Here is a 26,348-nt window from a genome sequence, read left to right on the forward strand (position 1 = left end):
GTTAAGACCAAATAGTGGTATGGCAAAGAACAGAATTGAGTTTCCCTCCGTGCAAAAACATTAGGGTCATAGTCTTGGGTGAGAGCAAATATGAAAGTTAAAGAGTCCAGATCTACAGTTCAGGAGTGACAGCTTTAGTTTGCAGGGGATTGGTCACTGGGTTAAGAAGAGGTGATTCTTCGGAGGTTGCTTGTCCTGTTTAATCTTATAGTATGTTTACGGTGTGTAGCTTTGGACAGTGACAATGAGATGTGTTGTGGGATCTCTGATCAGTGTATGCAGATGATGACTGCATTTTATGTACATCACATAATACTCTGAAGCATTGACATGGTGTTTGGGGCTTCAGAAGTAGCTATTTCAGGTGAGTTGTGATAGGTGACAGGTAAGAAGTGCAGCATTTTTTAGGAGAGTTTGCTTAGCAGCCTTAACTCATGCTGGTTGTCCAGCTTCAGTTTGAAGTCCAGCAGTTAGTGAATGGATAAGCGATTTGTTCTCTGGTCCATACCAAATGGCTGTAATGAAGTATAAGGATACAGATTGCTCCATTCCTGTAAATCAAGTTTATGGGTGGTTGAATTGTTATGTGAAAAGTCAGTTTGTGTTCTGTTTTGGTGTAATCATGCTAACACTGAAAGTTGGTTGACGGGCTGTATAGAGGGACAGTGGAGAGTGCCATAAGGACTACGGTTTAGTCCTTGTTAGCATTTCATTCTGGGTCAGTATTGAAGTAGCTTTGTTCTATGATGTGTTCCCAGCTACTTTGATTTATTCTGGTGTCATGGTTCAATTCCTCAAGTGCTGCGTGCTTGATAATAAGGGAAGTGGAGGAGTGCAAGCTAATGGTTTCACAGTTAGTAAAGATGGTATTAGTTATCGATGTTAATTACCATCATAAATGTATCAAACAATATGTTGGTGATATGGAGATCGCTACCAAGGATTGGATAGTGACTAGCTTTCATGTAGGGTCATGTGTAACCACACTTCTGGATCTGTTAACAGGAGATATAGTTGATTGTTATTTCCTTACCAAAAGATAGTGTTTTGATTAAATAGGGTATGTACTTAGTAAAAACCAAGTTTAGGACTGTTTAAATGGTATTTGTCTCCGTTTAATGGTGCTGGTAAGTGTTAGAGCTCATAGTTCGTGGTATTGGATGTTAGTTTTGGATAGGAATGGGAGCAATAGGCTTTCTGAGGTGTTAACACACCCTTGAGTCTTATCGATGTGTAGCTTAGTTCTTAGGTTTGTTGGCTTTAATAAAATCCCACGAAAACATGGAGGCTGTTGATCTTTTGAAGCTGATCTCGTGTGGGACAGGAACAAATTGTGAGATATCACTTCATCAGAGAGAAAAAAAATAGTAATCTGTTGCATTAGGTGGATAATGTTTGCATCTGTATGGCCTCAGGTTTGATTGTCAGCTCATCAAGGTGAAACATCTTCCTTGTGTAGTATAAAAGTAGGAAACGTATAGGGAAATCCATTGCATTTAGCTGCAAAATCACTGGTGACTGCAACATCAGCAGGAGTAGGACAAAAATCGTATTTGGTTGCAAATTATTTCTTTTAGTAGTTTTAGTGCACAGTATCCCAATAGAAATGTTTCGACTATATCCGGGTCCAAAGGATATTGTAACTGACAGAGTTTGTGTCCACAGCTGACTATCTACTATTATGGACCTAGATAAGTGTGGGAGGTTGCTTACAATGCAAGTGTGAAGAGTTCCGTTTTTCAGAACGTAACTAGTTTTCGGGAGTTTCTTCAATCACTTGAGTACAAAATCACATTTTGGTGCCAAAATGTTTGGCCCCGAGGATGTCACAATAGTATTACTTAACATTTGGTAGATAATACTTGGAGGTGTAAAATCACCCTTAGTGTAATAGCTGTTGGAGTGTAGATGTGTCTTAAGATTCAAAACACATTTAGGAGCAAAAAAATCACCCCTGCAAATCTGAAAGAGCGAAACTTCAAATTTGATGTACTTACTATAAAGAAAGAAAGCCTGGTATTAAGTTGACACCTTGCGTATAAACGTGCTTCATTATGACATCACATTGATTGGCAGCATATTGAAATCAAAGTTGCAAGATCTTTAGGATTGTTTTAAAAACCTTTAGAAGTGCACTACATTTAAGAGTAAAATCAGGGTTAGAAGCAAGATCACCCTCGGTGCAAAATAAGCATCATTTTGTTATGATATTGAAAGAGAGAGTTATTAGTTGCAAAGGACAGGAGTCCCTCACAAGTAAGAAGTCTAAAGTCTCCATCCACCGAGAACCAAGTACCCTGCTGTAGCTCTTGGCCCTCTCAGGTTAATGAGGCAGAGCAGTCCTAGGCCTCTGCAGGGCACGTGGTGTGGGCGAATACGAATTCCGCAGACAAACGCCCATTAAATCATTGCCCACCCAATGATTTCTCTTATAAAAAAGGGAAAGTGCTCTATTGTGCACACACTACTCAATAATACTAGGCATTAATTGGCAGTGCATACACGATGACTTTTTTTTATTTTTATTTTTTATTTTAGCAATGAAAAACACGGTCAGCAAGTTACATCATGTTCAAGTCTGTTACGACACCAATAATACATTGACATTGCAGCACATCCCTCATATACACAACCATGGAGAAGTCAATTTTATTCTATGTCTTCTGAGCCAGTCTGTGGGGCGTGCGGAGGCTCGCAGATGGTCCCCCTAAACTCGTTCCAGCATGACCATATTTCTCCCCATTTCCGAGGGCACCCTCTTGCTACATACACCGTCTTTTCTTGCAGCATGCACTAATCCATGTCGCTTTGCCAGTCTGACAATTTCGGTGGGTTGGGGGCACCCCATAATCTAGCAATGTTCCTTTTTGCCACCATCTGCCCAAGCGTCACCCATATTCTCCCTTTTGGAGAGAGGTCCGTGGGCTCCCAGATGTTCAGGAGGCACCTCTTAGCCTCTGGGCGAATCTCCACCTCCCACACCTCCCACACCTCCTGCATACAGTGCACCACCCTTCTCCAGTATCTTTGCACCTTCGGGCAGTCCCGTAGTATATGGAAAAAGGTGCCCGTTCCCCCCCACACCCCCTCCTGCAGAGTCCGTCCCCTCCCCTCCCCTCCCCATCATTTGTGATCTCGTACATGAAATATATATTCTGTGCAGTATTTTCAATTGGATTAGTCTCAGTCGAGCCGAAATCGCCACCTCCCTTGGGGAAGCAAGAGCATACAACCATTCTTCTTTGTCTATCTCCAACCCGTCAGCGACCCATTTCTCTTTTAAGGAAAGGAGCATGTCAAGGGGGTTATTGATTAATTTTTTGTATGTGAGAGAGATGGCGTGTTCTGTCATGTCTCCATCCAGTAACCTGTCTTCGAGTGGTGAACTCTGAGGCAGCGTAGTGCCTGGTGGAATATTCACCTGCAGAGTGTCGCACTTGCATGTATCTAAAGTATTCAGGTTGTGCAAGTTCATATGTTTCTTGCAAGTGGGCGAACGTATGAATCCCTTTGGGGCCCCAGATGTATTTAATTTATGAAATTCCGATTAGGTCCCCGTTACGGAACCCCTTGGTGTGCCCCAAGTTACCCAGTGTTTCGGAGGCCCATAGTGGTGTGGCCATTGTGAGGACGTCCGACCACCCGAGTTTCTTCTGTGCAATGTGCCATATCTGTACTGAGTGTTGTGTAGGTCCAGTGAGTTGGTGTGCGCCTGATTTGGAGTAGAGTGCAATCTCGTAATTTCGCCCCGGAAGCAACCATCTATCCATCCCATAACTGGGATCGTTGCCGTCACTATATGTTCCCTGGTTATTCGCGGAGAGGTGTGCTGCCCAGTAATATTTACGGATGTCCGGGAGGGCTATCCCACCATCATACCATCCCAGTGTGAGTTTTCGCAATGCGATTCTAGGCGCTCCGGCCCAGAGGTCGCGCTGCGCTGCGTCAATGGGTACAAAGTACGTGTTGGGTACCAGGTCTGGATAATTCTGTAGGGCGTAAAGGAATCGTGGCAGTGCCATCATTTTGAATAGGGCTGCTCGGCCCAGCAGTGACAATGGGAGTTTCTGCCAGGATTTGGCATCGCGTTGGAGCCGTCTAAGAGGTGGTACTAGGTTTTTTTCATACAGCAGAGTCTGGTCTGTGGTAACAAAGACTCCTAGGTATATGAAACCGTCCTCTGCCACTGTTATGGGAAATGAGGTGGGGAGCCTCGGAGGGTCGCCATGGAGGACATAAAGGTGTGATTTGCTCCAGTTGATGCGGAAGCCGGAGTTACGTCCGAAGCTGGCAAAGATATCAAGTGCCGCCATTATAGATCTTCGCGGTTTGGAGAGGTAAAGAAGGATATCGTCGGCATAAAGGGAGATTTTGTCTTCCCATCCTTCCGCCCAGGCTATCCCTTTAAGGTAAACATCTTGTCGTATCCAGGCAGCGAGAGGTTCAACGGAGAGCGCGAAGAGAAGGGGAGAGAGAGGGCAGCCCTGTCTGGTTCCCCTTTCCAGGGTAAAAACCTCAGAGACCTTTTTGTTTAAAAGTACCTGCGCCAACGGTTCCGTATAGAGGAGACGGATCCAAGTCATAAAATTAGGTCCGAAGCCCAGTTTGCGAAGGACTGCGATCATGTAGGGCCATTCTAAGGTGTCGAATGCCATGGTGGCGTCCAGCGAGACCACCACCACCGCGTCTTCTGTCAACCTATGTCGTTGCCCCAGTACCCCATTAAGACGTCGGATGTTAAGTGCGGTGTTGCGGTGGGGCATGAACCCCGATTGGTCCGGATGGACCAGGGTCGTTAGGACCGATTGAAGCCGATTCGCGAGTGTTTTGGCTAGGATTTTTGGCTCTGCATTGAGCAGCGAGATTGGTCTATATGAGGCACAGAATTTTTTAGGTTTCCCCTCTTTAGGTATAGCAACTATGGTTGCTATGCGTTGGTCTCGCGGCAACAGTCCCGTCTCTCTGCTTTCCTCGAACATGTGTTTGAGGTGTTTGCTAAGGACCTCTGGTTTTAGCTTGTAAAGCTCTATTGGGAGGCCGTTGGGTCCAAGGGCTTTGCCCGGGCGGAGTTCTACTATGGCACGTTGGAGTTTGGCGTCAGTAAGCGGACTCTCAAGGGCTTCTCGGTCCTCATCCGATAGGCAAGGCATTCGGATGTCCGTCAGGTGGGCTACCGAGTCCTCCTCTGGACGGTCTGACTCACGGCTGTAGACCTGTTTGTAATGTCTAGCAAATTATGCCACTATCTCCCGGGGCTCAGTGACTACAGTACCTGATGCTGTGTGTTTTTCCGGCACTACCGTCCTGGCCTGCTGCTTTTTATCAAGCCATGCTATAGATTTCCCAGCTTTGTCGCCCTGGTCGTACAGCCTACCCATCTTATGTCGTGTAAACGTTTGGGCTTCCTGAGTTACCAATTCTTTATATTCCCCTGTTTTAAGCTGCAATCTATGTTGCATCCCTGTGGCACCATTGTCCTGTGCTTCCCTTTCCAGTTCTTCAAGATCCGCCTCTGCTGAGGCGACCTGTTTTTGTTTTTATTTCCGCACACCTGAGATGGCCGTCAGTGCCTCTCCTCTGATCATGGTTTTAAAGGCCTCCCACAGGGTGGCAGGGGAGTCGACCGAACCCATGTTGCTTTCGAAATACTGGGTGATGGACTTGGTTAGCTTCTTCCTAGTGTCTCCGTTATGTAAGTGCCAGGCATTTATCGGCGCGATACAGCCCTCACGGCGGGTCCCGAATGTTGTGTGTAAGGACCGGCGAGTGGTCCGATATGCCACGGGTGAGTTGTGTTGCTTCTTGTACTGTTGTGTCGGGTTGTAGCAGAGTGAGCATGTGATCAAGGCGGGAGAATGAATGATGTGGCCCAGAAAAGAAAGTGAAGTGGCTATCTGTTGGGTGAAGCAAGCGCCACACGTCTGTAAGCCCGAAGGCCTCCAGGAAGTCCGCCAGCCATTTCTGCCCCTGAGGTATGTCTCTGGGAGGTCGTCTGTTCAGGGTCCCTGACACCACTGCGTTATAGTCACCCCCCATAACCAGTTGACCGTCTGGGAGGGAGAGCAGCAATTTGCCCAGGTCTGTGTAAGCTTGAGTTTGGAGGCCAGGCGGGACATATACAGAAAGTAGGTTCAACGTGTAACCCTCCCATCTTCAAGACACTGCTGCAAAACGGCCCTGGGGGTCTGACTCAGTACGATCTATGTGAAGGGGCAGTGAGCAATACAACCGGATCCCCCACACCTCTCGAGCCGGAGGTGAAGCCTGAATGGGTTGCAAGAGTGTAACCCCATCGATTGAGGGCCTGACATGTGTTCCCCATAAGGTGCGTTTCTTGCAGCATGATGCGTCTGGCTGGTATCGTTTAATAAACTGCAAGACTATGGTGCGTTTGAGTCTGTCTCCTAACCCATTGACATTCCAGCTCAGAACTTTAAGACTTTTCTCCCATCTCCTAGCCATAACCATTGCTTTGTGAGATTGCTTGTCCCTGTACCTTGGCATCTCCACCGACTCTGTATTTACGTGCTTTACTTGACCGTATAACATTCTCAACTTCCCATCCCTCCCTGCCCCCCACTCGGCATTCATAGTCAATACAAACGTTAATTTTTGGTGCAAACCTGTGCCCCCCCCTTCCCTCCCCTCAACTTTCCGCAACTTCCCCACCCTCCCTTGTACAACAAACCCCCCCCCCCCCCCCTCCCCCCCTCCCTGCTCCGTGGGTTTCAAACTACCCACCACCCCAATTAGCAGAGCGCCTGTCGCCCAACCCTACCCCGGAGAGTGAGACCCCCTCCGAGGAAACTCTGTGTGGGAAAACATGGGCCGGACCCGTCCCTGGCCGCCACACCCGTAGTGCCCCAGAAAGTTAAAATACTCAGGTCACGGTGCTTTTAAGAGCTGTTCAAAAGTCTCGTAGTCCCCGGGCAAATCCGTGTGCTACCCAGCTGCACCGTCCCACACATTCTATAGAGTATTTGTGTGTACGTTACTGTTCGATGGGTTCGGATACAAATGTACAGATCTTCATCGCGCTGTGTTGTCTCGGGCTGAGTCCCAGCTGGGACTAATCGACCAGGATCTCTGGCTCTGCTCATCTCCTTCCGACCTTCCCTTCGCAGACCCTGGAGAGGGGGGCCTGGTTTCCCACCAATTGCTGCCATCTTGCCTCGCCTGTGCCTCCAGCTCCATTGTGTCCAACCATTCCTGTACTGCTGTTGGTGATCTGAAGAAGAGGGATTTGCCTCCTGCGATGATTTTCAGCTTCGCCGGGAAAAACATCATATACTTAAATCCACGTTCTCGGAGCGTCGCATCAACCCCTTGGAAGGAGCGTCTTTCCTGCTGGACCTGAAGCGTGAAGTCCGGAAAAAATTTAACTGTAGCCCCCTCATATTGTAGGTCTCCTTGTTGTCTAGCGACCTGGAGGATTGCATCCCGATCCCGATAGTTGCGTACTTTAGCAATAATTGTTCTCGGTGGGGCCCCTGGTTTGGGTTTCGGGATCGGGGATCGGTGAGCCCGTTCGATGGGGAAGATCTTTGATAGTCTCTTAGGCTTTAGGTGGCGGAGGACCAGGTCTTCAAGGAAAAGCTCCATACTGTCCCCCTCCAGTCCTTCCGGTACACCTACCAAACGTATGTTGCTCCTCCGAGCCCTCCCTTTCTGGTCCTCGAGCTTCAAAGCCATCTGCCAGTGTTGGTGAACGAGCTCGTTCACCCTGCCCTCCAGCCGTTTTTCAGAGGCCTGCAACGTCTTAATGTCCACCTCGTTGGTCTTTGATCTGTCTGTGGTTTTTCCCAGGTCTGCGCGCAGCAGATTCACCTCGATCGAGATTTTGTCCATTTTTGTCTCGAGGTTGGTGCCGTCATTATGGAGGTTAGGGAGGGTTTTGCCTGATCTTTGCCATCCTTTGCCGCCCCACAGGGCTGCGGTTGTGTTATAGGCACTGCGTATTGGTCAAGTTTATTTGTTTGGGTCACTGTTCCCCCTTTGGGCCGCATGATGGATCGCTACAGAGTCCGGTGGTGGCGCCGCCTATTCGCAGCAGCAGCAGTTTGTGGGTCAGCGCCGCTTCAGGTCCCGCTCTTTAGTGTGGCCGGCAGCCGCCGTCGCCAATTGCCCTTCCAAGGGTATCTCCCGTGGCCGAGGTCTGCCTACGGAAGTCCTGCGGCACTTAGTAATGACTAATCGTAGTAGGCATATTATCGGCCCCTCGACCGTCACTCACTATGGTCGGTAGTGCCCTGTTTTATCAGAGGGTCCCCTGTGGCCCTTACAATCGCCGAGGTTGAGCGCCGGTTTCTGGGGTTGGGCGTCTAATCGCTGCTCATAGGGCTGTTGTGGCAGATCCCGCCCCGGGGGCCCGCTGTGGCCTAGTCAGTCTTTTTCTTCGCGCCAGTGTTAGGTCTCATGAGGCAGTCGTCACTCACGCGTTCAGTCCCGCATGGACTGCGTCGGATCGTGGCTTTCTATCCAAGGTACCGGGTCCTCCGCAGCTGTTCACGCCCTCGGCTGGTACCGCTCCAGTCTCACCCAGGCCGCGGCTTCCACACAGCGCGCCGAGCGTTGCCACGTCCTCCGCCGACTTCGCGCCACACAGGCCTCGTCCGCGCCGTAGGCCGCGACCTGGGTCTCGATTTGGGCGGCACCTGGGCTCCAGGTCTCAATCCCCCGCTGCCGCCGGAGCCTCCGATCACGATGCGGCGCTTCCCGTGGGTCCCAGGGCTCCGTTCCAACGCACACCTGTAGCACCTCGCCTGAGGGAGCTGGGGCGCCGATGGCAGTCCTTTCCAGCGAGGATAAAAGTCCGGATTTTGAGGGGACAACAGCGGTCCCGGCGGAGCTCGGGCTTTAGGCGGCCACTTTCGAAGGCGCCTGGCCACGCCCCCCACACAATGACTTTTAAATGTTAATGAAATACTTTGATGTCAAACATGTGATGATTTAAAGTCGACTTGTGCATTTCAATTAAGCATTACCATGACCTTCATTAATACATACACTGGCACAGTCGTAACATTGTCATTGTCAAAAGCGCATTTTTAACTTCAATAACCTGCGTTGTCTGTCTTCTACATTTAACATCTACAAATGCAGCCATGGGACACACCAACAGGGGTTTCTGCACTCCAAAACAGAGTGGCTAGAGCCCATGAAAGAAGAAAACAGTCTCCCGGAGCCATTGAGCAGCAGAATGTAAGGTCCCCCCTACTTGCCTTTTCCTGCAGGACCAGTCCACATAATATCCAGGTGAACCTTGCAGTCTCTCCCTACTGCAGGCCCAACCCTCCACAGCCTTCCCAGAAGGTGTAAGGGGGCCAGTGTCACTGGTCATGGAGAAATCAATCCTAGCCCCTGGGTTCCAACTGATGTCCGAAGTCCTTGTTATCTTATAGAAATGTATTAAGCGCATGTATGCCTTAAGGTGTCGTGGTGCTACCTTCTCCTGAGATGGAGTGGGAAACCCTAGTTGATAAAAGGCCATGGTTTGAGCTCCTTTCTAAAGGAGATCAAAGTGGGCCGGACTGTGGTGATGGAAATATCTGACCCCAGGAAATCGGTGACCTCCCCAGGTCTCTCCGACAGTCAATGTGAGGAACTCGCTCTTTTCCATTAATACATTTGGTAATATACACTCTCAGCTGCTAAGCAAATGCTTACAGGATGTGCAATTGGATGAAGCCGACACCAGCCTACTAACAGGCAGAACCTTTGGCTTACATGTGCAGTTGATTTCCCCGCCTACGGTGCTAGTCCCCTATTTAAACTGGATACCTGGGCCCCCCTCAACACCACTTCTTATAACCGTATCCTTCACGCCAACAAATCCGGCTCCCACCTTGACCTCCCCATTTTTTGGGTCAGCTGGATCCTGCTGATCTTTGATCAGGAACGCTCCGGACCGGAGTGAAGTTGGGTTCATGGAAACTCTGTTTGGATTCTGTCACAGTCTTTGCAAGAATCCTTTTGCGCACAGGCATCGCACTCAGATCATCTTAGGTTGGATGTTTGATCTTATTGTTTTTTCTGTTTAGTTACCCGGGTATCTGGTTGTTTTTGATATGTTTCCGAGGGTAGGCGTTAGTGCTGATCGTAATCTGAAGATGAGAAGCTGCCCGCAGCCATAAGGAAATCGTTCACCCCTTACCTAGAGGGTTATCCTGCTGCAACATAACTGTCCCTAAGCCATAAGGAAATTGTTAACCCCCTACCTACAGAGTTATCCTGCTGCAACAGAACTGTCCCCATTAGCCTGGCATGGCAGAGGTGAAGAGGAGCGAGAACTGCCGCTGTGGGCGCCACAGAGACGTGGCCGCCACAGAGACGTGGCCGCCATTTTAAACTTTTTTTCCCCCCCAAGCTGAAATCTTCCTAATAATCCTACCAGGACTATGCCTGACCTCAAGATGGCGTCTGGAATTCATTCGGCCCATGGTTTCTCTACCCCACCCCCACTCCTCCTCCCCCAATCTGACAATCTCGAAGTACTACTGATCTCCATCCTGGCAGCGGAGTCCGAACACTGTCAGATGCCCGGTGGAGCTGCTCTGTTCAGCTATTGAGATCGGCCTTGGTTCATCCCCTGACCGTCACCTACCCAGCCGGACTTTAAGCACAGTCTTTCTCTCCATCTCCCTGTCTCGCCCCCCCCCCCCCCCCACACATCGTATTTATGTAACTCTGCGTTTTTCCTTGTCTCCTATCTATCTGTAACCACTTAGCACTCATTCTTTTTCCTGCTTCCTTTACTCCTATCCCCTCTCACCTGAATCTTTCCCCTTGCCCGCTGCACCGCCTAACCCCCTGTCCTTTTGTGCCCTTTGACTAAGCACTCCTTTTCCCCTTGTTGAGGAAAGATCCAATATTTATAATCTTGAGTCTCAGCGAACCCGCTGAGAGTTCATAGTGCCTAGGGAGCCACTCACAGTTGAGGTATGGTATGGCACCCCTTGCCAAAGCACTTTTCGTTTGTCTCCACCTTACTTGTTACTATGTTGCCAGGCTCTAATAACTGTGTTACCTTTGTAACAATGTAACCTGCAATTATGGTCTGATACTCATGTAAAGCGCTCTGATAACTCCGGGTCTAGCCAGCGCTATATAAAACCTTTAAAATAAAATAAATATCCGTGTTACTGGATATCCTTAATACCCCTTGGAAGGGATAGTCCCCCAAAGATGGAAACATGCAATGGTCCTTCTAAAGAAAACAAACCTGGATCTTTCCAACCCCTCTAACTTTCGTCCGATCTTTCTGCTCCCCATTCTCTCAAAAATTCTGGAGAAGCACTTTAATGGTCAACTGTCCTCCTTTGTGGAAACCCTGAACTTTCTCCACCCTTCCCAATCTGGGTTTAGAGGTGGCGTATCTAATGAATCCAGCCTTTTGGGGTTACAGAAATGTTAAGGAACCACTTGGATGAGGGTGAAACTGTGGCACTCACCCCGTTAGATTTTAGTGCTGCCTTCGACACAGTATCTCGCCACATTCTTCTGAGGGAACTACAGACACTGGGTCTTGATGGAATGGCCTTGGAATTTTCGCTCCTTCCTTAAGGACCAAACCTTCAAGGTCTCCTCTTCATTGGCCAGTTCAAACTCTCACGACTTTCCCTGTGGAGTTCCACAGTGCTCTATGTTGAGCCCTCTGTAAGTCAACATATATATTTGCTTTTTAGTTGGGTTGGTCGAAAATGCTGTGCGCTTTTTTTTTTCTAAGTCGACGACACCCAGATTATGTTCTCCCTGTCTCCGTCGCATGAACATGGGCCCTCGGAACAGAGTTTGGGCTTAAACAAGGTCTCTCTCTGGATGCAGAATAATTTGCTCAAACTCAACGGAGACAAAACTGAAGTTATGATTCTAGGAAAAAGGCCTGATCTCTGGGGACTGCAGCAGTGGTCCGCCGAACTGGGAGCTCTTCCCACTCCTTCTAGCAGTGTTAAAAATCTGGGGTTCACTGTGGATGAGTCACTATCCATGAAACAAAAAGTGACTAAGGTGACGCCCACCTGCTTTGCAATCCTGCAGTGGTTAAAGATCCCATGGCTGATTCCTATCAGCAAGGAGGACCGCGATACAAGCTCTCGTGATCTAATAAGGGAGCCCATTACTTGTTTGTGCTGGCGGAAGATATCAAAACTAAAACCTAAGCACCTGTTGATTTGCGGGTTTAATTGTGAAAACGTACTCTTAACATTTTTGGTCTGTTGCGCAATACCACTTGCAATTACTTTAGGCATCTCCATGTTCAGATTTGGATGCTAGTTTTATTCATCCAGGCCATCCAGTTTGGAACATGGTTATTAATTGTCTGCTGATTAAAAAAGCTTTATAAATTATGTAAAGTCTTGAAAACTTGACTGTTCTCTTGCTGTGTTATCTGGTCGACACTTCTCCACAAAATATGCCATTTGAATGAACAAATGAAAAAGAGTAACTCGAATGCCTGGTAACATTATCTTAACTACTTGAAGAAAAGTGAGTGGTCAGAGAAGCAATCGAGACATGGATCATATATTGCAACGCACCCTTTTTTGCAAGCCTAATGATTAATTGAAGCCTACCTAGGGAGCCTCTTGAAGCCCTCTGTTAGAGTTGGAGTTAACCTTTCTAAAGCTACATTCTGACACTTAGTATCATACGTTTATTATCTGTGCTGAGAACTGGGTCCAAAGGGTATCTAAACATTTTACAAAAATAAAATAAATGGTCACATTGATTTCTAAATCTAATAGAGAAAGACCTATGAAAAAAGTAACACGGGATAATAACTGTTGGGCACTGCAATGCTCCTATAGAAAGAACTTTAAGACCTTTCCAAAGCAATAAAGGGGGTTGGAGAGCAGTATCTGTAAAGAAGTCAGTCTCTTAGCCCAGGACCATTGCTGGAGATCAGCTGGTAGCAAGTCTTACCATTTTTAGTTTGTTTTCAATTAGTGTATTTTGGGGACTCTTGTGTATGCTTGGTCAGTTACGCTACCCCACTCGGGTGCAGAATGGGATAAAAACGTATGGTCTGCTATAATTTGCATTCCTCCAACCCCTTCTCCCGTCTCCTTGCATACTCTAATAGCCAATGCCATCACTTTGTCATCTTTGGGCAATGCAAACTCAGTCTAGACAAAGTCTTACATCAACTGCAGCTTGTCCAGAATGTAGTTGCAGGCTTTCTAAAAATAACTAGAAGAGCCCACATCTCACCAGTACTGGGACGCCCTGCACTGGTTACCTATTTAATCTTCTGTAACATTCAGGCATAGTATACCTTAGACCTCATAATTCCTGCCTTTCTGGCCAACACATTTGCAATCTATTACCCCAGGCCCCCTCTCAAATCTGCAAATCGATTTTTGCATGTCACCACTAGGAGCAGGACCGTCACTTATGGAGATTTCTCTATTTTTGCTGCCAACCTGTGGTGAACTCTCTACATTCAATTCTGCAAGCTTAGCCCAAGTTATTATGCTTCAAATGCTAAAAACCTTGCCTTTTAATTATTTTCCTCATTCCTCTCAGTAAGTTTAATAGTTTGTGTGTCTCCGATAAGCATTTGCTTCTCTGCGTTATACAAAATAATACAAAAATAAAATAACATGTTACTAAATCCGAACTACTTGAGAGCAGGTTAGAAGTCATCCAGGCTGTTTAGTCTCCAGTTCTAGACTGCTTGAATTTTTTGCTCTTAATCTTGGGAAGCTCTGATCGTTTCTTGCAGTAGTTTTTACAGGAGATGACCATTGCATGACGAGGATGATGCGTTGCAGCAGAAGTATCAACAGGATTATTCGTGGTAGAGTAGGGGATACGGAATGCGTAGGCAGTAGAATAATGTGGTCTTTGTGACCTGTTAGATCAAAGTGACCATGGTCCGGTTTGGGTCCTTAATGGCATATTAGCTACAGTAACTTTGGAATAGTTGTGTGCGCACATATGAGGGTATGGAGTGGCACTTCCCTCCTAGACCCAGCAACGGAGCATCCATCTTTGTGGAATGTATGCAGCAGCAGTCCACAATCTGCAGATGTGTTCACGTTCTGAAGTCAATAAGAATCTGAGTATGCCTGACCCTGATCCAGGGGAGAGAGCATTTCTTCTCAAGCACTGCCTAGACCCGGGGGGGGAAGTGTGATCATTTTACAGAGAACATGCTTGAGGAACTATGCCCATAATTGGACATCTAATGGAACCAGGTGTCAAATGGTCAACATAATATTAAAAATATTGCACTATGAAAATCATACAGAAGGCCTAAATAGTAAAATACATTTCTGGCAGAATAAGGCTCTGGCTTCTTGATCCCAATATATTTAAGTATAAACATGAAAGCTAAGAATTTTACCTTATTTTCTCATGTAATGCCAGTCTTGCATCATATCAAGTTACTGGATAAATTTTGCAAGTCGGGCATGCCTGCTTTAATTTAAAACTGCATCATCTCCTTCGTCACCTCCTATGAGTAGGTTTACTGTCTTGCATCATCTCTTTTGAGATATTCATGCGACTTAAATACTGTGGTCATCCGGTGTCATGATGCCAAAAACATTTAATCTCTTTACACCGTCAAGTTAATTGGGCTCAGCGGCTACATATCTTTATGATTTATGACCGGCTCCTGCAGGCACTTTCCTACATTGATCTATTCAATTTGTAATACTTTCATTTCGTTTGTTCATCTTTTTTATGATAGTTTCTATCATTTTGGTGTGTCATCTGTGATTTCCTGGTGGCTATAAAAAAAGGTTTTACTCTGCCAATATTAGGTGGTTACAGCTGATAGTCTCTTTTTTTAATTTATATGGCAGTAATCTTTGAACTAGTTAACATAGAATGATTGTCCCAAGACTGGCAAACTTGGATCTAAGCTGAGCGAAGGCTTTTTGGGCATGGTACCAGACCACTATTTGTTCACAACTCCTTGTTCAAACTTTGTTCCCATTGAAATCATTGCATATATTAACCCCTTCACTGCGGCGGCTATCCCGCCGCAGTGCTGCGGGGCCGAAATGCGGCGGGCGTATGCTCGTGACGGAACCGCTCCGTCACCAGCGTCGGTTGCGCTGTGCTCATGACGGAGCGGTTCCGTCATGGCCCCGCCCGCTCAATAGAACACTCAGCGCAGGCGCGGAATTCGCGCAAGAGCGTTGGGCAGGCCATGACTGAACCGCTCCGTCATCAGCACCGCGGCTGATGACGGAGCGGTTCCGTCATCAGCAGGGGAGGGGTTAAAAGGCCACTACTTTGTTCTGTTTGTGTTAATTTTCCTGTGACTCATTTATCCAGTGCGTGCATGTGCATTATACATTGGCAAAGGCTTCCAATGCTTACCCTAATTTATTTAGATCCAAACATTTTAAAGGAATGATATTGAAACTTGGCAATTTGGTCCCTAGTTTAAAGTGTGATATTTTACAAATGTATTTTAAGTTTTAAAAACACTTACTTGTGTTGCCACTCCATAGTACTTATTTATTAGTGACAAACGTCAAACTTGAACACTGCATGCACCATTGATTAAACCAGAGCATAACAAATGTAAGATTTTTATGTGGCATTCTTGAGCTAATTTACATAACTGACTAATAAACGTCTAGAGTTATGGATGGCAAGAAGGGTTAGATTTGAAATTAGGTAAATAGATAAGAAATAGTTGATGGCACTGGGACAGCTGTCCAGAATTGACCACATTCAACACTGTTTGCTTTCATCCAGTACGTTTGTAATCCTGTTTACTTTATTACTGTGCTGACCACTTATACAGCACATGCAAAGAAGGTACGAAAACAATGTTTCAATATAAGGACACGGAATGTAATCCCCACCCCCTCACTCCCCCAAAAAATTGTTGCCTTTTGCTCAATGTCCACTGAATTTATCTGACATCTTGTTCTTAGTTATGTTAAACTTTTCTTTCTCTGGGAATTGCTGTTATTCACAAACTAGTCCTCGAGAGGGTGGTGTTCATTCTAAAATTGCTCTTCCAATTTCTTCCATTAAATGCACTGTATATTACTAGTGGGTTTTAAAAGATTGTTTGAGATTTGTGATAATACTGCTTTGGGTCCTCCAGTGCATATAGATATCATATACATTCGGCCATTCATTCATTAAAACTAGAGGCTATTTCGAGCATGTTACAGATTAGTAACTTGAGGGGGTGGGGGCACATGCACCATAAACATTTCTGTTGCTGGCTGTACTTCATAAACCTGTGTCATAGTTTAGAAATGTTAAATCCAGATCAATTTGAGTGTTGTGCCACTTATGATAGTTCATTTGGTAAGCTTCCAGTTTAGTTGCGATTGTGAGAGAAAGATGTCGCTGAGATGCTTGAGAAGGTGTTCCATGTTGAGACTTTATGGGAGGGCAGTGTAAAAATATAAAATGATATGCTGCCTAGGGAGTCTCATATTCTCCGTTTTCATTCTGTTTTCATTTTAGGAGCCTGATGTAAACCGAACATTGGATGGAGGAAGAAAACCTCTCCATTATGCTGCAGACTGTGGACAGGAAGAGATTTTGGAATTCCTTCTTTCTAAAGGAGCAGATATAAATGTATGTAATAGCTTAATGTATGTGGTATTGCTGTAATGCTGATTGTCACAGTTTTTACCCTCCTTAATAAAGAGCCCATTGTTCAGTTTACCCTTTATTCTTTTTCCTCGAGGCGAATTAAATGATAACTTATCTTCTCGAAGGTACTGCCATTTTTACTCGTCCTAACTCCATTACACTCTTAATGCTGCTTATACTGCTCATTTTGTGGTGTAGAAGTCAAACGTGCTTACTCCAACTATATTGGGCCTCCTTCATTGCTGCTTCTCTTCAATAGACCCTTTATTAAAACTCAGAATATCCATCATTTGGCTGCGGGTGTTTCAGTAAATGCAGTGGTTCAAGAATTTACTGAAACACCTGACAACTAGGCGTACAAGACAGTGGGTATCCCTTCTGCCTCTCTGGAGGCAAAGGCACCTGTTTACTCAATTTGCACAAAATGATAGACAGTGAAAAATTGGCCCTCCTCAATATTGTATGCTGGACTCGCCACAGACAACCACACCGTGTTTTATGAGCATACTTTAAATTTTACAAAACTAATTTAAACCCCAAAGGGTTGGTATTTATTACTAGACCGCTTCTCCCTTGGTTGCATTGATGATCTCAAATCTGGCAAGACCTACGTATCTTGCAGTGTGCCCTAGAGTATACTATTCTAGTGATTCTCGCGGAAGAATCCCCAAAATACCTTTTCATATCTCAAGGAACTCCTGCCTAGGAAAATATTTACAGGGCAGAAAAGGTTTATAATGGAGAGTACGATTCCATTAAATCTAATTTGTCAAGAACATTTATTTGTAAAGAGCTGCTGAAATTCTCATCAGTAGTCCAATGTATATTAAGTTATGTTATTTGGATTAGTAAAGTGCGGAGTTATCACCCGAACGGCACCTAGGCGCTAAAGCATGTGTGTGGGTAGTTTGTTGAGTGCAAGTTGAAGAACAAGATCTTCAGCTTTTTGTTGAATTCCAGAAGCGAGGAGGATGTGGCTCTTATGTGTAGAGGGAGGTAATTCCAAGTTTGGGGCGTGATTTAGAGCTTAGGTGTCTGGTGGGATAGTGGAAGTAAAGGCGTCAGTTGAGGTAAACTGGCCTATGTTGCGCAGTGCCTTGTATGCATCTGAAGAGTTTGAATTGGCAGCATTTGTGTATTAGCAGCCAGTGTGAGGTGAGGCGTGATATGGATTCGTCATGGGAGGTCCAAGATAAATATGGCTGCAGATTTCTGGTTAATCTGCAGATGGTGAAGGAGGTGGTTGGGCATTCCTGCATAGTGGTCTAGTCTATTGGTGACTAGGGCTTGAGTGACTGTTCGCCTGTTGTTCTTGGGATCCATTGGAAGATTTTTCTGAGGCTGTGTAGTATGTTAACACAAGAGGAGCTAACTGCATTCACCTTTGAGGTCATGTTGAGTTTATCATCCAAGATGATTCCATGGTTTTGTGTGTGGTTAGTGGATGATGAGGTTACACAAAGCTCTGATGGCCACCAGGTGGAATCCCACAAGGAGGTCTTATTCCCAAGATCAGCACCATCTTTCCCATATTGAGTTTGAAGCAGTTGTTTTTCATTCATTCTTCTACGCAGATCATGCATTTGGTGTATTTGGATCTGGTCGTGGGGCCTTGTCTGACATTGACAGGATGAGCTGGGTGTTATTGGTGTAGGAAATGATGGAGATGCCGTTAGATCTGATCACGTCGGGAGTGGCCATTCATGTACATGTTAAATTGGGTGGGGCTGAGTGATGCGCCCAGAGTGACTTGAGAGACCCCTGCATTGCTCCCTTAGCAGACAGCATGCTCTATTTTTGCTTGCTTTTCATGTTTGTCAGATTTGAGAAAGTATATTCAAAGGTAATAAGTTGAAAATTGCAGAAATATGTTCACTACTGTTGCTGGCTGAAGTCGCAGTATACCCCATTCCTATTGACATCCGAAACTCATCAGATGACCCTTCACTGAATTTCTTCTTGCAGACTGATCCCATTTTGTGACTTGGAGAACTCAACAAAAGAGTTCTGTTAGACCTAAAATCCTTAGGGTGGCTGTTCTCCAGACTTTCTTGACTTTTACCTCCTGTTTTCCAGATTCTTTGTGTTGGCCTTAGGACTGATGTAGAACTGATTGGCCTATTTAATTTACTAGTGAGTTCCTTGTAAAGTGGTATAACGCGTACCCCAGGGCCTGTGGGTCTAATGCTACTAGTGGGTCTGCAGCACTGATTTGCCTCCCACACAAATAGCCTTTCAAACCTGTCTCAGGCCTGCAGGACCTGTGTGTGCAGTTTAATGCCACTTTGACTTGGCATTTAAAACTACTTGCCTAGGCTTAAACCCCCCTTTTATTATATGTAAAACTTTAGGTGTGGATGGCATGACGCTGGCCTCCTTTTTGCAGGAGAGGAGATCAACGGTGTCACTCGACTGGTTTAATTCGGAACCCTATGTGCTGCTTTGTGGGGTTCCGCAGGGAAGCTCGTTGAGCCCACTGTTGTTCAATGTCTATGTCACTGAACTCGCATTACTGTGTGCAGTTTAATGCCACTTAGACTAGGCATTTAAAACTACTTGCCTAGGCTTAAACCCTCCTTTTATTATATGTAAAACTTTAGGTGTGGATGGCATGACGCTGGCCCTGCTGGCCTCCTTTTTGCAGGAGAGGAGATCAACGGTGTCACTCGACTGGTTTAATTCGGAACCCTGCTGCTTTGTGGGGTTCCGCAGGGAAGCTCGTTGAGCCCACTGTTGTTCAATGTCTGTCACTGAACTCGCATTACTAGTCAGGGATTACGGCTTCTCATTAACATTGTACGCAGATGACTCTCAGATTGTGGTTGCAGCTCATAATATACAGAGCTCCCCATAATATACAGAGCTCCCCTGCGGTGCAGTTTTATAACTGCTGGCCGCCATCAACATCTGGATGAGCAGTCACTGCCTTAAATTAAACTCTGAGAAGACGGAAGTGTTGATTTTTGGCAATTTGCAACCTTGCTGGAGTAATCCCTGGTGGCCTGTGAAATGGGCCTGCCGCCCATCCCTACGGCAAAGACAAAAAATCTGGGCATTTTGATAGACAACAGGCTGACCATTATCCCTCAAACAAATGCCATTGTGTCTACTTCTCACTTCCTGATAAAAAAAAATCAGGAAGATACTTCCCTACATCCCTGAGGAAACCAGGAAAGTGGTCATCACTACCCTGATACAGTCTAAGTTGGATTATTGCACTGGGTTTTATTTGAATGCCCAGACGCAGTGCCTGAGAACTCCAGGCAGTTCAAAATTCAGCGGCCCGCCTTTTGCTGAGCCTACATCGGCATCAATCCATCTCCGAAGAGATTCGGAAGCTACATTGGCTTCCAGTGGTGCAACAAATCAGATTTAAGGCGCTCTGTGTGGCCTTCAAAGCTGACACAAAAGGGTCCCCTGTTCTTGCGGGAGCTCTTTGCATGGTACCAGCCAGGCAGATCACTCCGTTCTTCAGGTGCAAAACTTCTAACCGTGCCGAAAATTCTGACTTTGCATTGGGGAGGACGGAGTTTCCAGCGCAGCACTTCTAAGCTGTGGAATCTGCTGCCACCAGAAATTAGGAAGTCCATCTCTCTTATGAGCTTTAGAAAAAATCTTAAAATCTGGTTGTTCCAGTGAGGGGTGCTGGTTGGGGTTCTGCTCATGGTTCTAGCGCCGAGACACCATTTTTGGTAGTTGTGCGCTTTATAAATTTCATTATCATTATCATGTACGTTGCCCCGAAGGTAGGCCCTAAGTAACCGTAAGGCAGAGGTCTTCAAACTTTTGGATGCAGAGACCCCCCTGTCAACATTTTTAAGCATAAGGACCCCCTCCTGACAAAAATGTCTAAACTTCTAGGTTATGAGGAAGGTGAGGACCAAATTATGCGACAGGCTTCACTAAATTGTGTGAGTAGAAAATGTAAATGTTCTGTGATGCTGCGTATTTTGGGGTAGCATTGATTGATTATTTAGAATTTTTTTTTAACACAGTAATACTGAGGAAAGATTTCACCCCATCAGTACCAGTTTATAACCAAAATACAGCAATTAACATCAGAAAGATGTCTAGTCAACCTCTGTGAAGGGCCTCCCACTCCGCAGGAATACGCACTGCCACATTAGAAGCTCACCTGGCTATGGCCGGGAGCAGCAAGGGTGCATTCAAACCGTGGTGGTCTTGTGCAGAGTTAAGCAGTTTACCCATGCCCCTTTCCTCTCACCCCCTTCCTTCCCTCCCTCTCTTCTCTCCTCTCCCAACCCCGGATCCCTCTCTCACATTACAGGCAGATGGTTATTAGCCCCAGGACACCTTTTGGTAACAGTAGCGTACTACAAATGTAAATAATAGGCAGAAGCAGGGGATCCACTAGACCCAAACTTCGGGGGTGGGGGGTTAACACTCCTAGCCAGGGCTTGTCCAAGCACTGGTCGCACACGGTGCAACACTCTTCCCACCTTCTCCATGAATTCCCTCACTACCAGTCACCAACAATACACCTCATCTCTCTATAGCACCTGTCTGACAAACATTTCATTTTTTTATAGCGCTACTCATAGTTTACTCACACTCAGTTCTTTGATGTGCATGGTACATCTTCTTTGTACCAGGCACTTTAACCTTCTGCACTCTGTGGGTGACAACAGTGCCCATGTGACTGCACGGTGTGCAATGCAACAGTGTGAGAGTATGGTAAAAGGAGTGACTGCAGGGTGAGTGAGGTGACCATATGAATTTGGATTCGGCTGTAAGTGCAGAGTGGGACGAATTAGTGCATGGTTAGTGATGGCCTGGTTTGAGTGAGCTACAGATTGAGCAGTAAGGGGGGGGACAGGTGAGTGGAGTGTCACATGAGTGCAGGGTGAGAAGTGTGCTCGTGTGACTGCAGGGTGAGGTACTGAGTGAACAATGCAAGCGAATATTTAGTGCAGAGTGATCACTGTGAGAGCAGGGTGAGGGGGTAAATGTTGTGAGTGCATGGTGATCAGTGTGAGTGCATGGTGATCAGTGTGAGTGCAGGGTGATCAGTGTGAGTGCAGGGTGAGCGGGTGAATGTTGTGACTGCATGGTGATCAGTGTGACTGCATGGTGATCAGTGTGACTGCATGGTGATCAGTGTGACTGCATGGTGATCAGCGTGAGTGCATGGTGATCAGCGTGAGTGCATGGTGATCAGTGTGAGTGCAGGGTGAACGTGAAAGTGAAGGTGAGAATGAGAAGTGAGTCGTTTGAAAGCAGGGTGCATTCCCAGAAACTTGAAGCGTAGGGTTCAACTATTGCCATAATGGCATTAATCAAGGTTCGAGGGTGGAGGAAATAAATAATGTGCGATCCAGCAACAAACTTCCAGTCTAATGATTAGGGTTACCAGCTCATTATCACCTACAGCTGTGTTTTTTGCACTTATCTGTGAATACTTAGAACAGCAAATATAAATAGAAAGCACTTTTAATTGTTAGATAGGGATGCCTCAATGATCCATGACTAATAATTAAAGGAAATAAAGACAGAAAAGTCACATCACTAATTAATACATACTTTTTTATTTATAACTCAATTTAGTGTCAAGAGCAGGTCTCTGCAGGATCTTTAAACAACACATAGCAGGCATGTTTCTTTTGGCAACCCAACTTTATATTTCTTTACATTAAATGCATTCTCACACTACAGCAGTAAGTGTAAAAATACAAATGTAAGGAATAGGCAGAGTGGGGCCCAGGGGGTACTGGAACCATAAAAAACTAAGCTTTGGTAATCGGTTAACAAAGGCATGTAAATATGCTAATGGTCTTTAAAGACCTGTGAAACTCAGGCCAGAGATAAGACTCCAGACACTGCCCAGCCGAGGCCCCAGCTGCACTGCAGCAGCCCGGGCTGAGACACAGGATGGGGGAGGAGGGGGGCTGAAGCCCTGGAGGCCAGGGCAGAAGTGACACTGTGAAGGCGCGACCCCCTTTGCATGTCTCCACGGCCCCCCTTGGGATCGCGCCCCACAGTTTGAAGACCCCTGCCGTAAGGGCAGGGTGCCATGTAAGTAAAAGGTAGTACATGGGTGTTTGAATCTTTACATGTCCTGGTAGTGACAGACCCCAACATTTGTTTTTCCCAACTGTGAGGCCTATTCCTGTGGTAGACTAGCATTGGGATTTCCTTACACTTTTGAGCTGTAGTTCCTGGTCAGAGAAGAGTAGCTTTTTCCTGTTTCATATCTTTTGAATGGTAATGTTAAATTCAACTTCACCAGGGATGAGGATTTTTAACATTACTGTTTTAGAAATGCCTCTTTTAGAGAGTGGTTATTTACCTGCATTAACTCCTTTGTGTGCCTTGACAGCCTGTCTCAAATACACATTTGGGGTGGGTGACAGTTACTGTTAGATGTGGCTCTTTTAACCGGTTTATCCCCATACCCTTTTTCCTCCTATTTTTCTGACCCTGTTTTCATTGACTATAGGATTCTGGGCACTTTACCACTGCTGATCAGTGTTAAAGTGCTTATGCTCTCTGTATAAATTATGATACGATTGGTTATCCATGATTGGCTATTTTGATTTACTAGTAATTCCCAAGTAAAGTTCACAGTGTGTACCAGGGCCTGTAAATTCAATGCTATTTGTGGGTTTGCAGCACTGGTTGTTCCACCCACACGAATAGCCCTGTAAATGTGTGTCGGACCTACCACTGTAGTGTGTGTGTGTGTGTGTGTGTGTGTGTGTCCATTTTGCCCTGGCAAGTGCCCCCACTTGCAAGGCCTAAACCTTCCCATATATATATATGATACCCCTATGGTAGGCCCAAGGTACCCCCATGGGCAAGGAATCTGAAAGGAAGGACATTTACTGGTGTGTGTGACATATCCTGGTAGTGAAATACTGTGTATTTTGCTTTTCACTATTGAAAACGTATCTGTCCCATAGCCTACCATGGGAGTTGCTTTGTAACATCTTACAAGTATAACTTCCCATAGGGACAAGATTGAGAAATTAAGTTTAGGCTCTCTGAACTCAGAATTTATTTGCACACCTTTTGGTGAAGGTGATTCTTAAATTGTTTGTAAATTCCACTTTTAGGAAGATGGCATTGTTTTGCTTTGACAGCCTGTGTGCCTCTGTTTTTTTTATATTCAGCATCTGGTAATGGAGTGACAGAACTGGGGGTGTGCATTCACTCTAGACAGTCTCGGGCGTGGGAAAGGGATTGAGGTGAGCCCTGCCTTGCCTGGGTGACTCATTGTTGGGTTCAATAGACCTGGTCTGCGTTAGGAGTGGTGGGAGGAGTTTCGCTTGCACCTGAATGGGCTGTGCCTCCTTTTCACACTGCGGTCTCCATCCTTTGTGGTCATGCTGCACCAAGGAGGACAGGGCTGGTGTGGACTGGGTTCAAAGACACTTGCCACAAAGAACAGTAACAAAATGGGGTTAAAGTATTGTACCTAAAACCCAAGGACTTTAAATTACTTCAAGGAGCAAGAGGACCCTGCCAAGAAGAAGAGTGGAAGTACTGTGTGAGGAGTGCTCCCTTTTCTGTGTGACGGAGGGTCATAAGAGACGGTAGGGGTTGTCTGGATGCTCAGAGCTTTTTCAACTAGTTTCCTCCACTTATTTCCCAGTTCTCCATGTGTCACTTCTTAGGCACCCTATGTAAGGGCCTCCGTGAGCGAGTGTTGTGATATCTGTAGAATATGCTCGGCACATCTCTGTGCTGTGCGTGCTCCTCCTAGTGCACCTTGCCTTCGTCAGTGGGCAGGGCGTCCCTATCCTCAACTTTCCCACCACGTTCTTGGCTGGCAGTAAGCCCTTTATGTGATAGTTAGCTGTCCTGGGGAGAAGCATCATTGACCAAATCAGTGAGGCTGTCGAAAAGAAGGGAACAATTGATCCTCCTTCTAGGTGAACACTTGAGAGAATTTTTGAGAAAAAGACACTTGATAAAACAAGATGTAAAATAAACAGCATAGATCATCCTGCAAATGTTTGTCCGCACACCAATAAAGTGCTATAGCTAGTTTGATGAACTAAATGGCAATGCCTGCAAAAGTTCTTTATGTACCAGGAGTATCAAATGATAACTGTATCCAGTGGATTAAGCATTTTAAAATAAATGCCTCTAGTAGCAATTAGGCTATAAGCTGTAATGCAGTATAAAAGTAAGCACGGTTACGATCATTTGGGAACAAAAGGCAGGGGATTATTCGATCGTATTGGAAAATGATAATTAATGTGATGTGTTCATCGAAGTAAAAAATATTATGGAGCTACATTTTGATAACGCAATGAGCATTCCTATGTTGCATTATATAAACAATGCAAGGAAGGCTTATAGGAGCAAATCAAGAGAAGACGATATATACACCAACACAACGTAACAAGCATTATCAAGATGTATGTTAATTCCTGGCCTGGGTTTTGATTGCAAGTGAATGATTAAAACCTCTGACACTAAACCGTAATGAATGCTATGACAATGAAGGCTTAACACAAAATAGGGAGAACCAATAATCCGCCAGGAAAATGGGGATGTACAACGAGAATATAAGGTAGAGCTCCTAAAAAAATAGTTTTACAATGATTGTATCAACTGCTTGTGGATTGATTTCGGCCTAATCGAATCAAAGTACAATCAATAAAGAGTGGAGTAAAATGTGTCGTGAGAATAATTCAAAAGGTTTTTTAGTTTTTTTTTTACCTGTTTTTCCAATACTAAATCCTAAAATCATGATGACCTTTCATTAGATATAGGGGCAGAACAGCACCACGCATCAACCCATACCACATGAGTAAATAAGTCCCTCACTTTGAAAGGACCTTCGTTAGTGTATGCACCACTCATCCATAAATAGGCTGGTTCAATGTCTTAGTGAACATGTATAAGAAGCACCGTGTACAAGTTGTTGGGCTGATGTGGGTTAGTGGTCGACTTTTCAGTTTCTTATAGTATCAGTTCGCGAGGCAGTCCTCAGGACCCTGTGTCCAAAACCCGTAATTGTCAACCCTTAAAGTTATTGCAAAATGATTCCTTCAGAAGCTCTTCCTTATGTTCTAGTTAGGACACAGAAGGCAACCGATTGCTCTAAAGAGCAAGTAGAGTAGTACTTCCTGGATGTACTGCAGTTCATGTTCTGCTTGGAGAAGGAAATCTGATCTAGTGACTGCGGTGCTGCTTTGACACTTGTGGGCCCTTGATAAGAAATGGCTAGTATCCCAACAAGTCACAGAATCTTCCACTACTTAATAAAAAACAAACGTGTGCTATATACACAGAGCTCCATTGCTTTCTGTACGTTTGAGCCATACCAACATACACATATATGAAGCAGCTTAGTAGTCAGTTTGTGTTCTACACCAAAGGGCCAAAGGTCTTACCGAAGGTGGTGTCACGCAATCATTCAAACAGTACTGTACTTTGCCTTTGGTAGAGCCAAGCTACACAAAGGTGCTATCATTGACCAGGGAACGCCATCACTATGTAATTTTTGACTGATTTCAGACTCTACCGTTAAGTCCCATTTATCCCAGTTATCATTTTCTACAGGCAGAGCTAAATGATTACTGTAACATTATCACCAGTTTTAAAAGGGAAAAAAATGGTTGCCAGAGCTTTCAGCCCGTTAATACGCAAGTGCTTCTTTTTCCCATTACCTAGACTTGGCCTTTGAAAAAGCATTTCCTATGGGTCTCCATTAGCAACTCATCCTAGCCCACTTCAGGAATGATTTTGATGCAGCTGTGCTGCTACTTGTCCAGTTTCCCCTCTTACGAATAAGATAG

At 45.6% G+C, this 26,348-nt stretch overlaps 1 protein-coding gene across 1 annotated transcript in view; it reads left to right on the forward strand.

Annotated features, from left to right (window-relative positions):
• MTPN (myotrophin) overlaps positions 1-26,348 on the forward strand; it is a 356,723-nt gene that overhangs the window by 137,527 nt on the left and 192,848 nt on the right. The window contains exon 2 of the mRNA XM_086952980.1: positions 16,447-16,560. Coding sequence (XP_086809106.1) covers positions 16,447-16,560 — 114 coding nt within the window. The remainder of the gene's footprint in view (positions 1-16,446; positions 16,561-26,348) is intronic.

The sequence above is a fragment of the Lissotriton vulgaris genome, chromosome 1_2 (genome assembly GCF_964263255.1).
Source record: "Lissotriton vulgaris chromosome 1_2, aLisVul1.2, whole genome shotgun sequence".
Lineage (NCBI taxonomy): Eukaryota > Metazoa > Chordata > Amphibia > Caudata > Salamandridae > Lissotriton > Lissotriton vulgaris.